General features: G+C 44.7%; 1 protein-coding gene across 1 annotated transcript; it reads left to right on the top strand.

Annotated features, from left to right (window-relative positions):
* The first annotated feature begins 315 nt into the window (after nucleotides 1–315).
* On the top strand, nucleotides 316–8,164 carry LOC144125114 (uncharacterized). The gene is made up of 7 exons (XM_077658214.1): nucleotides 316–539; nucleotides 617–702; nucleotides 2,827–3,073; nucleotides 4,661–4,747; nucleotides 5,167–5,364; nucleotides 5,537–5,598; nucleotides 8,132–8,164. Exons 1-7 carry the CDS (start codon nucleotides 356–358, stop codon nucleotides 8,162–8,164), a joined length of 897 nt encoding a protein of 298 aa, XP_077514340.1. The 5' UTR covers nucleotides 316–355.
* The last annotated feature ends 3,722 nt before the right edge of the window (nucleotides 8,165–11,886 follow it).

The raw sequence follows: 11,886 nt of genomic DNA, 5'->3' as shown, positions 1-11,886 counted from the left end.
AGCAATCCGCTTGCTAAACGGCGGCGCTACAAACGCTCACTCCTGAACTTATTAGCAAAGTCAAACAACATAAAAATATATGTTTTACGTTAGAAAGTTAATGAATAGACGTTCATCTGGGCCAGAAAATGCGTACGTATTCACAGAAAAATGTAAAAACCAAACTGTTCCTTCCGAGGCGTGATGTTTAGCGTTGGCGATCGCAGCGCCGCCGTTGCTGGTGTTTCGCGGAGACGTACGTCTGCTGCACTATTCATTTCAGTGAATACAAAAACAGCAATCTCTCTGTCAGCACATTTTTTTTGCCTTCGTGCTTGGTCTAGCGTTTCTAGATTTGTTGCTCGAGCAATAGAACATGTATGTCCTTGTGCGCTACGCTGGAGAAGATAGGAGTTATATTCTTCAACACACGGACGTGCGGGATTTTGTTCCGCACGACATTGAAGACTATGACCCCAAGAAAGTCTACGATATTTTTTGGGCGGGAGACTCGAGTACCTGCGGAGGGTACTATGACGGGAAAATCATCCATATGACAGGTAGGTGCTCTTTTTCTCTGAGTTTTGGAGTTGTTTTGTAGCGCCTGTAAATTCATAATGTGCACTGGAAACCGCAGATACGGAAGAAGAAATGAAGCAGTGGAGGAAGCGCAAGGAAGCACGCAAATGCGCTCGCAAGACGGACATACCTCCGAGGAAAAAGGTGCGGATAGCAATCGCTTTCAAGCGAATTTTCTCTAGCCTGTGGCGCTTGGTCATCAGAAACCCCGCCACCAGCAACTTGCATGCATCCTCGCCGCGCCGGCCGCGTTTAAGTGGAGGTGAAATGCATGGAACCCGTCGCGGTGGCTCGGTGGGTAGGGCGCTCGGCAGCTAATCCGGAGTACCCGAGTTCGAACCCGACCGCGGCGGCCGCGTTTCGATGGCGGCGAAATGCAGAATACTGCCGTGGGGTGTGCGATGTCAGTGCACGTTGAAGATCCCCAAGTGGTCGAAATATTCCGAGCCCTCCACTACGGCACCTCTTTCTTTCTTCTCTTAGTATCTCCTTTATCCTTTCCCGTACGGCGCGGTTCAGGTGTCGGCCATGAATGAGACAAATACTGCACCATTCCCTTTCCCCCAAATCGAATTTTCAATGCATGACTCCTTTGTACTGTGCAATGTCAGTGCAAGTTAAAGATCCCCATGTGCTCGAAATCAGTCGGGAGCCCTCCATCCTCGTTGCATATGTGAACATGATGTTAGCAAATTTTGCGCTAAAACAAATGATGTCCAGAAAGTGCGAGTTCCTATGTATCGCATGCAGAGTGGAATGTGAACGTCTGCATGAGCTGAGAGAAGTTCGCCCGTGGTAAAAATAGGAACAGGCTGTGTGTTCACATGTGTTTGCATTGCATGGCAGTAGTTCACCACTCCAGTCATAGTGGTTTAGCAAGGTTGTTTTCAAAGTGCTGCTTTCAAGATAGCGTGTGCTGCTAATTGTGGGATAATTTGTTTCATGTCAGTAGTGATTATCTATGACCGGTGCAAGTAACTAGCGATTTTTGTATTATTTCTCGCCTTTGTCAGCACAGTTTCAGACAAGGATGAAATGTTTTCAGTAAGGCTTGCTGTTGGGGCATGCGAAATGATTATTTGCAAAAAAAAAAGTGCACGGCTGACAATAAATACTGTCATTGTTCTTATAGTGATTTGTCAATGGGTTATGCCACGAAAAACTTCATGTCTTGAATATCTACAGGGACTGTAGCACTGTCTTCAGTGCTATCAAGTTGAGCACATAAGGCGATGGCGATTTGAGTGTTGCTTCTAGGTGTGAAGAAAGTGGGCCGTTCATTGAAGTGTTTCCTTTTTTTCTTTTAAATTACAAATTGAGAGTACCCAAATCAAATTTTACATTTTCAACAACGGCACGAGATGTCATAAAAAGTTTGCAGTCTAAGTTATTACACAGAAGTGAAAAAAATTGGCGGTGGTTTAGATTTGGTTAAACCAGGAGTGACGCGATAGCTACAGCTGGCTCAGTAGAACTTGGTCATGTTACCAACCACGTGATCAGCCACGGCGCTGCCATGCTGAAGGCTCGAAATGCTACCGTAATGTAGCTGTCGCTACAAAACTGAGTCATATTTGGTAACATCTATATTCCATTACTCACAATTCGAACTGTATTTAATACCTCGTATAAATTCAGGTGACTTCTCCGGCATTGTTGAAACTGGTGTAGCAGAGGAGAAAAAGGGAAAAACTTATTTTGGGCTCGGAAATTTTGGATGCGGATGGATGGAGCCCTTTGTTCAGGGCACCTGTGGCTGCTGCAGCGATCCTGGCATGGTCGTTCAGTTTTCGCTGCTCTTTCAGGCTCTTGATGGACAGCACTTCATCCCATTGCTCTATTATAGAATTCTGTATTTTGGAAGTGCCACCTAAATTTTGGGAGCCTAGCGTAGTATGATATAAGGCCTCACGGGCGTAGCTATAGATCCTGTTGCATAGTCCTCCTGGACATTTAGAGAAGTCTAGAATGGTTATTATGGCCTGCCTATTGGGGATTGGCCTGTTGACATTAGGTACAGCTGTGTCAACAACTCTCAGGAGTAAAATTTGAAATGTATCCGGTTTGGTAAGCCGACCTTTACTTGCACTGAGTGCAGTGACATTTTAAGTTTTTTTCAGTTTGTTGAAGTGGCAGTCATGCAAGTGGTGTCTTGCTATAACTGAGTCATTGTTTCCTGCTGAAATGCTGTAAATAAATTTGCCAGTGACATAGGTGAGCTTGCATTTGTTATTGTGTGACTTGATTTGCATTCTGATTTTCTTGTAGGCAAGACTAGAGGAGCAGGCGAAAGGAGTGGCTAAGAAAAATGCTGAGAGGGAATTGCTCAGTAGTCGAGTAGGAAACTCTCCTGAGGAGTCCAAGGTGGCCCACCTTGAGTCACTAGTGCGGGACCTAAAGGCAGAGCTGGAGAGATGCAAGGAAATGATTGGAGATAAGGAGAAAGAAATGAAAACTCTTAGAAGCCTCAATGAAAGCCTCCAGAAGGCACTGTGTGCAAACATTCTGCAAAATGGTATGTAAACAACCATACTCTACAGCTTCTTCTATGTGAAGGCCGTTGTCAAAGCTACTCTACTTCGGTGAAGTCGAGTTAGACTTGCTGCTAGCCTTGTTGGTGCATTTTTGGGATAAAGTTAGCACTGCTTAAGAAGGGCGTTCGAAAGAAGTACAGGATATGGTTTTACTAACAGGTGATTTGTGGGAAAAAAAAATAAGGCTGCAGAATGAAGTCTTGCAGACACATCAAACTGGGAAGACGAAATAGAGCATATGAGAACATTCCATTTGCTTCAGTAGAAGTCGTGAAATACTAAACAGATTTCTGTACAAGACTGACACAGCATTGTGTTGCCAAAAGTGCATTTTTTGTCACATAGTGCATTTCCTTTAGTTCTCGGGTTACATGGTTACGGTCTCCTTCGGCCATTTGTTCAGACTTTACCTTGGGATGGCAGTCATGACTCAGTAGTATTCTTGATAATTCATGATCATGTAACCATTTGTTTAGGCACAGCCCTGGATGACCAGCATAATAATACCATAATGTACCATTGGGCTAGTTTCTGTCATGAGAGCTTATGTAAACATTTTATGAATGAAGGCAAAACAAAAGTAAGGGCAACTCTAGTGCATAGACTAGCATCTAGTACAAGGGGGGTCAGAAAATCTTTGCCCCTATTTTGTATCAAGCAAAATACGGCACATACAGGTAATTACAAATATATGTACTGTTCTACCTACCTTGCACTATTTCTCCGCCCAGTCCCCACACCACTCCAGACATTTGTCTAACCGAAGCACTGAATTTAAGATGCCCTTGTGGTAGCATTTGTCCGGCTGACTGTCGAACCACTGTCTGACTTCTGCCTTGACTTCATCGTTGCACGTGAATCACTGTCCTGCCAGGGACATCTTCGGCGGACCGAGCATGTGAAAATCACTAGGGTCCAGATTTATGGTGGGTGGTCAAGACTTTCCAAGTGAAATGACCAGAGCTTGTCGGCGGTTCTGATTGCCACATGTGGCCTTGCATTGTTTTGGAGGATAACCGCATTCTTCACATCAAGAATTCTTGAGCATTTCCGCCCGATAACAGCCAGCAGATGGCGGGCTGTTCCAAGAAAAGTTCACCGATGAGAATGAATATGTTTACTCCACATTTACAGCAGTCATTCGGATAAAAAAAAATAGGGCAAAGATTTTCTGATTCCCCCTCATACGTTATTTTCATGCTTGCATACGCTCTTTTAATTATCATTCTGCAAGCAACATAATAATAAAATGTTAGCAGTACTGCGTAGGCACGGTGAGGTGAAAAACCACATTTGAAATTCATCAGTGTCACGTCAGTACTGTTATATGGGGATGACTCCTGAGTTTCAGGTGGCTCTTGAAGCTATGGTCAGCTGTGCATAGTTTGTTCTCGCATGTATTGGATGTGTACAATGTTTGATATTGTGCATTTCCTACAATTGACTTGTTGGTTACATATTTTATGTAGTGCTTGTAATTTAGGTAGAAGTTTTAATCTAGCATAAATTCATTCTTCTTGATGTACGTACTCTTTATCCAGCGTGCAAGTTTTTGGTTTTTTCTTTAGATCATTCACAGAATGAAAATGTGAGTGCCGCGATTGACAAGGTTTTCTGGGAAGGAGACAGTGCCACTCAGGCTGTCAACTCTGCAAGTAAGCATACATGCATGTTACCTCAGGCAAGCTTTAGCCTTCAATTCCTCTTGTAGTTCATTTGCAGATTGCAAATCATGATTCCATGGAATTTGTATCCAGCGAAAATAATTTTGTGACCACATTTTTTTGGAACAAGCATCCAGTAGGTGATTGTTCAGTGGTGGTCAGAGTGAAAATGGACATTTTTCAAAACAATGTTTGTTTTTTTGATGGTTCTGTCTGATATACCCAATGTAGGGCTGCACTGCTGAGCATTCAAGTGCTGCTTGTAACGGCTTGTTCGTAGTCAATCTGGCACTGTGCTTGCATAAATGTAGGAGAGTTAATGTATCTTTAAATACCATTCACTGATGATCTAGTCCTGTCTTTGATACCACAGGAAACAATGTCTTCATCCCTGTACCCTCTTCTTCTAGTGCACAGTCATTCCCTCGGCACCATTGCTCCAGTATTGCCACTTGATGTGGCCTCGCCACTTGCCGCACCGCCTGTTGCCCCTCCGCGGGCTGATGTTGCCCCTCCGCGGGCTGATGTCGCCCCTCCGCGGGCTGATGTCGCCCCTCCTCGGGCTGATGTCACCCCTGCTGTGCCACCAGCTCGGCCAATGTCAAAAGGTATTTATTTTGGCTGCTCTGGTGTACAGCGAGCTTGCGTGCTTGGTGACTCTTCAGTGTTCTCCCAACAAAAACAGCCATTCCACGTCCCTTCAGCAGAGGCAGGCCTTGAGAGGACGCAGTGTATTTGCTTTCCATGAGGTCGACTTCTTTTTTTGTTTTTTTTTTGCAGCTCCTCGCAAGGCAGCCCAAGACCTTGACCTGACTGTTGGCACCACAAATGAGACTGGGGAGGTGAGCAGTACCGGGACGCTTGAACATTAATGATGGGCATATGCTACTGATGATAGCATATCTTCTGCACTGATTACGAATCTGCAATCTGTACATGACCGGTAATGTGATGTAACTAATGACATGGGAGTTTTTGCTCTTTTTTTTGCTTTGTAACTTGGCTTTTGTTTCTTAAAATTATGTGCTGGACCGATTGAATATTGATAGCAAATAATCATAAAAAAGTGCAGCTGCATACACCAAGGCGAATTGTGGTTCTCTGTTTTGAAAAAAGATATTTCAGAATATCAGGCATGCCTTTTGTGCCACAGACAACTGTATGTCAGCTTCCCTGACTAAACCAGGCATCAAGCACTTTGAACCAAGGCTGGCATTTGCATTAGCATCTGCCATCTGGAGTGCACGAATGTTGGCACAAAAACATGCAGTTAAGAGGGTTCACCAGTGACAGTGTCCACAGGAAATACATGGGAAATTTCAGAAGCTGTAGCGCATGTAAAAATGGGTCGATCTTCATGGGGTCTGTGGCAGCGTGTTCTTCTTTAGTGCATAGAGGAAATGTGGAAAGATATTATTTTTTAAGTTTCTTTTTTTACAAATGAGAGGTAAATATTCAGAAAAATTGCAATTTTTGATATGTCTGTTTTCATGTCATCTCGTGAAAAAACAGCCAAGATCAGACTTTCATCCGCAATATTTCCTCCCTTTTTCTTTATTTATTGTCAAGCTGCAATTATAATCCATATCGAGCTTAGTGTTTGCGCTTTACAGGCTCTGTATGTTGTGTATGCATTTTCTGCGGGGATTTGCAATTCGTGCCAAACTTAACTAGCGGGACGTGGCTTCATCTGGCGTCAAAATATTTTGCCGCTACTACATTCTACCACCAACCTCTTGGCTGTCTGTGTTCGTGCGCGCAGGTTTTTACTCAGAACTTCAATGGACTTGAGCTCTCTTTCCTTTTTTCTTTCTTGGGCTGTATTCGGAAGGGATTTCTACTTTTTTTTGCTCGAGCTTGTGGTGCAAGGGGCCAAAACACAGGAAGGGGGCTCCCTATTCAAGACATGTGGAAGAACAGCTTTGTTCCTTGCCCAGCGCAGGGCGCAGTAACCCAGGGGGCAATACTAGTAAAGAATGCAGCTGCAAATATTCCTCATAGGTGGCCCTTGAGCCGATAGCGGCACTTACGTGAACCCAACAGGGCCTGGTTGTCAAGTTGTCGGGCCGAAAACCGGTACTGGGTTCATGTAAACGCGTGCTGTGAAATATGAGCCTTATAAAATTGTTATCATGAGTTCGTGCTGTAAAGACGCACTGATAATTTGTTGCGATGGAGTAATGGCAACGTAACGTGCCATACTTTTTTTGGTAACATTAACGCGTTACCTTTTTGTAGCTAACGTAGGGCGGTAATGCGTTCCTTTTTTTAGCGTAACAAGTGACATATTTGGTTACTTTGTTTTGGTAACGCCTACAACGCCTTCGTAACGCCTTTGGTTGCCTGTAAAGCAGCTTTGCTCTCACTTGAATCGGCCACTTTGTGCAGGCTGCGGTTCTGTAATTGCAGAGTGCTTGTCTCTTTTATTTAGTACGTGCTCATGCAGCCACATGCCTATGAGTTTGCATAGTCAGCATGCAAAGTGTGATGCAAGAGCATGGTCTCTCATTTTTTCTGCTCAGTAACAAGCTTATATACGCTGAAAATTAGCTGAGTAGCTCCACATGCAATCACCGTCATATCTCATTTGGCTCATTCAAGAAAGCAATTAAGCCCCCTTTCTGCTCAGGAAAAAATTTTAATAGTGTTCCCAAGGGTTAGTCTCGCTGTGTTTGAAATTTTGCCTCAGTGCCCCTTAATCATCGCAAACTTAGCTGCAAAGAAAATGCAAGGTTTCACTGAAGTTAGAATTGCTACACATATATGCTGTGAAGAAATAGGGACACAAAATTTTTAACTCCATATTTGTTTTTTTAGATGGTGTGTAGGACGTCAGTAAAAATGGTGACCATGTGGAGCTTGCCCACATGCAGTAAATCATTATTTGTAGAATTTGTCTCCCATTCCTCCCTTTAGGGGAGTTTCTTGCTTCATTTTTGAGCTCATCTCAATTATAGTGCCATGCTGAAGGGAATTCAGAGAAGCTTGGAAAGCTTCCTCTTATCTATATAGAAATCCCTATGAACGATTTTGGTTCCTGTACCACCATCACACGGACAATTGCAATCTTGATGAGTTGATTGGGATCAAATTGAGTGCTGATCCGGTGCTGCTACATGGCCTATTCAATTGCGCCCGACCATGCTCAATCCTAAGCTGCTTCTCAAACCGCAATTTTAACCATTTTTTAGCGCGCTTACCTTTCCGCACAGGAAACAATTAAGTTAAAACCTAAACCGGAGTGCACAGAAATATGTGGTTCAGAAGCTCTAAAATCTAAAAATATTGCAACGAATACTGTGAATGAAGACAGACTGAATGAATTGTCTAGGCAGAATGTGTTTTCTGGGCACTTCTGCTTCGTGTCCTGTGCAGGCTCTGTGCTGTTGGCCTCTGCGCCGTGCCTGAGGTGCACTAATAAATCGTCTGTTTTTTTTCAGGTACGCGTTGGTCATGGCCACTACATTGACCCAGGGACGTGGGAGCGGCTGTTAACAGCAAACAATGATTCGGCTTTCTGTAAGCAGCTAGCAGTCCGCTTGTGGGGCAACACAGTATTGTCGGAGAGGAGCGTGACGGGGACGCTTTCGAACAATGCCATTTCTAAAGGTGCGACGAAAGTATTCCCTCCGCTCTCCCCTGCCAAGGTAGCTTCAATGGCAGGTGAGTTGGAAACACTTGGTTATTGCTTGGTTAATAACATTTTCTAAAAGCTGCAATGTTTTGTGCTCATGCATTTTTTCTCTAACATATTTGTATCGTACAGAAAAGCCTCGTTAATGTTATGTAACTGGGACTGCAGAAAAGATTCGAAATAACGAAATTTGAATTATCCACATTGTACTGAAGATCAGTTATCTAGAATTGCTACCCGTGACTAGAAGTTGTACTTTTAAGTTTTTATTTTGTGAGACTGCCGGGCTTTGCAGAAACCTCGGAATTCATTGCAGAGACTGCCCCTCAAAAACTTGTGCGCCTGTTTGGCAGATGTAAATCACTGACTAATCATGAAAGAGCAGTTAGTCCGCGACATAATCAAGACAGCGAGGCTGCACGATTATTGTGTCAGCACGCCGTCTGTTGAGTTAACAAATAAAAAATTTGACACGGTAAAATGTGACTACAAACCTCTATGATTACAAATCTTAGGTTGTCATTTTAAAAGGCTTGAATGATATGGTTCTGGCACGTGTTTTGAAGCTGTGAAGAAGTTATCAGAAGCAGTGTTTCTTTGAAGTAAAATTGAGTTGTAAGTTGGCGCTTGTCTCTTGTCCCGTTGTTCTGCGCTGTTCCGTCACATATCAGTAACCAGCACGCCCAAGCTGCTGTCCTGGCTTTTCTCTGATCTGCCGCATATTCTTTTTGTGCCATGTCTCTGCAGACTTTTTCTGGCATTTTTTGAAGCTTAAAGGCTGCCTTGGTGATGAGATGCTAAAACGCCACGAGCGCCTACCTCGTTACTTGGCTCAAAAGTGCTCGGACTTACGCCGCTAATCGAGTAAGTGAGCAGACAATTTTCTTTCATCATCATCATTAGTCTTATTACATCCACTGCAGGGCAAAGAGCTCTCCCATATCTCCGTTAACCTTGTCGTCTGCCAGCTGTCGTGTGCCCACCTCACTTTCTGCCGCACCCTGCTACACTTGCCTTCTCTTGGAATCCATTCCATTAATCTTAAGAACCATCTGTTATCTTGCCTTCACCCATTTCGTCCTCTTGATTTTAACTAGGACATCATTAAACGGAAGCTGAAATGGGTTTCGAATCGCACGAAACGCTGTGGTTGGGAAGAAAGGAACTTGAAAATCATGTGTGTAGATTTTTTCCCGATTCTATCCGCAAAGGGAGCTGCAATCGCTTCTCAAAACCCGCCAGTGGCACGCCCTCGTCGCTTCCGGAAGCGCGGGGTGGGGGGGCGGGTACGGCAGAGAAGGCGAACTGGCGGAAGTGACGCTATTCACGGAGAGTCAGCCGGCTGTCCGGCTGCGCTTGCTTCGCTGCGGCCCGCGGTTTGGCGAACCACAGACTACCGTAATCTTCTGCCAGTGCCGTTTACTTTCTCTCGTTCGGGCTTTCCATGTAATGCTTGAAGCCTGTGTATTAACCAGTTTTGACATGGTACTTCTTTCGAACAGCGCTCAGCACACATCGTGGTAGAATCCGTCGGTTCTCCCCAAGCCTCCTTCACGTTAACCTGACAATCTAGTGGTACGCAGCATGCCGAAACTGCCTGCACAAAATATGTGCATCAATATTTCTCTTTTTGTTATATTAATTTCTTACCTGTATGTAAACTCATTGCCTTTTCCAGCTGGTTCACATCCATGTTGAGCTAAGGCCACTTCCAGCATTGTCTTTCAGGCACACAGTCTTGAACTCTTTTGAGCTCATTACGCACTGTGTGCCTTTTGGCTTTTTCCTGATTGCTTGCACTTGATGGCAGCACAAGCAATTCTCTTAATCCTTCAACAGTGCACAGCACATGCAGCTGCACCTAACTGAACAATAAAAACCGATTATTTAAGCCTAGCATACTTGAGCAAAGCAAACATTTGCATTCATGAGCGCTTGGTAATGGCTGACGATTGAATATGGCACCAGAATTCATGCAAATTTTTCCTTGAGCCAGAACGGCAAAGTTGTCGAGCCGCGGTACGCATATATCTGTCACAAGCAATCGTGCCGGTTATCTCGATACGCAACAGCAGCAACTATATCTCGCAGCACACCAGTTTTGATTAGTAGCACTGCGAGCTCCGAAACGCAGCCATATTTATTGTTCAAAAGCGAATTCAGCATGCAAAAAAAGAAAAATGTACGGGGGTAAGTGCAGAAGTTTCATGGTTGAACAGTAGCCCGAAAATGCGACAGAAGGAAAGCGCACAAGGGAGCTTCCTCCTGGTCGCCTCTTCTCTTCGCGCTGCAGTACAGCCGTACACCCACTCCAACTCGTCTAGTTTGGCATTTATTTGTAGTTCTAAAAGGCCTTCGGGAGTAATTAGGCAAGTAACTATAAATAAATGAAGAAACAAATGCTTTACCTCGCATGACTCGTGTAAGCTTGTCGGTGATCTGAATTAGATCATGTTTACGGGCGTTACAAGAAGTTCGTGGCCAGGCTTTTATGCAGCAGTGGTACACCGAAACGTTTCGACGCAATTTGCTTTTTTTTTATTGCCGCTTCACCTACATAAAAGATATGCACGCGCATGCACCTACGCAAAGAATTCGTATCAGTCAAGATTTGGTTTTCGTGTTACCCTGGTAGGACGTGAAAGGCCCATACTGGGTTAACGAAATTTCCGGCTTGCATACACCGTTATGTGGTCGCTTCTCTATTTCTTAGCTTTTTATCAGGCGGTGGCACCAGTTTTCTGTTTAGTCTGTAGTTCTCAACGATTTCGGAATAGGTTTGTGCATGCTCGTCCATGTTGCAGTCCGGCGGTTCCACAGTTACCTGGAAGCAGAGAATATGGGAGTGTGCCGACTACCCCTGAGTCGGCGAAGATATTGATAGCAGAGAAAGCAGGGAAGCCCTGCTGCGCAGTGAAGAACCCGCTCGGCAGAATCAAGCCAATCCGCCTGGCGGCTGATGCCGTGAAGAGAAAATATTTGTCAGCCTTTAGTTACAGAGGTTCCAGCCCGCGCCCTCCAGGCCTGCATGCCGGGGCGGTGAGTAGTAAGGGGTCTCTATTTCTCGTGGAAATAAAAGCTGTCATCCACCCATCCATCCAGTCGAGATTTCCAACACGTGAAAACGTCGCGACTTGACTTTCACTGCAGGCGCACTCCGCGGCGTCGTTGGTTCCACCGTTTTCTGAAGCTGCTGATGGCTTGAACATGTATGACGAAAGTACTAACTGTTCAACACTGCTTGAATTAGGCGTAATTTCCACAACGTAGTTCCTAAAAGCTAGGTGAAGCAAGGCGCTGCGCAGCAACGCCGTCAGTGCCGGCTGGAGATCCCCGTGGATGACGTCACGAGGGTCCAGGTTCATCACGGGCAAGAGCAGCGTTCGCTCGGCGCCCTGAGGCGGTGGGGCGCGTTTTCTTCTAAAAAACAACTTTTTTCATTTATTTCCGCTCTTTTTCAATGAGAAATTGTTTTGCTGTGGACCAAAAGCTATAA

The sequence above is a fragment of the Amblyomma americanum genome, chromosome 1 (assembly GCF_052857255.1).
Source record: "Amblyomma americanum isolate KBUSLIRL-KWMA chromosome 1, ASM5285725v1, whole genome shotgun sequence".
In the NCBI taxonomy this organism is placed as follows: Eukaryota; Metazoa; Arthropoda; class Arachnida; order Ixodida; family Ixodidae; genus Amblyomma; species Amblyomma americanum.
Note: the sequence above shows the minus strand (reverse complement) of the source record. Positions and strands in the feature narration are given on the sequence as shown.

What these genes read in the sequence shown, in the direction of transcription:
- LOC144125114 (XM_077658214.1), top strand. Translation starts at nt 356, where the DNA reads ATGTATGTCCTTGTGCGCTACGCTGGAGAAGATAGGAGTTATATTCTT. An exon ending in TGCAAACATTCTGCAAAATG is followed by an intron (nt 3,074 to 4,660) that starts GTATGTAAACAA and finishes TTTTTTCTTTAG; the next exon opens with ATCATTCACAGAATGAAAAT. An exon ending in AGCTCGGCCAATGTCAAAAG is followed by an intron (nt 5,365 to 5,536) that starts GTATTTATTTTG and finishes TTTTTTTTGCAG; the next exon opens with CTCCTCGCAAGGCAGCCCAA.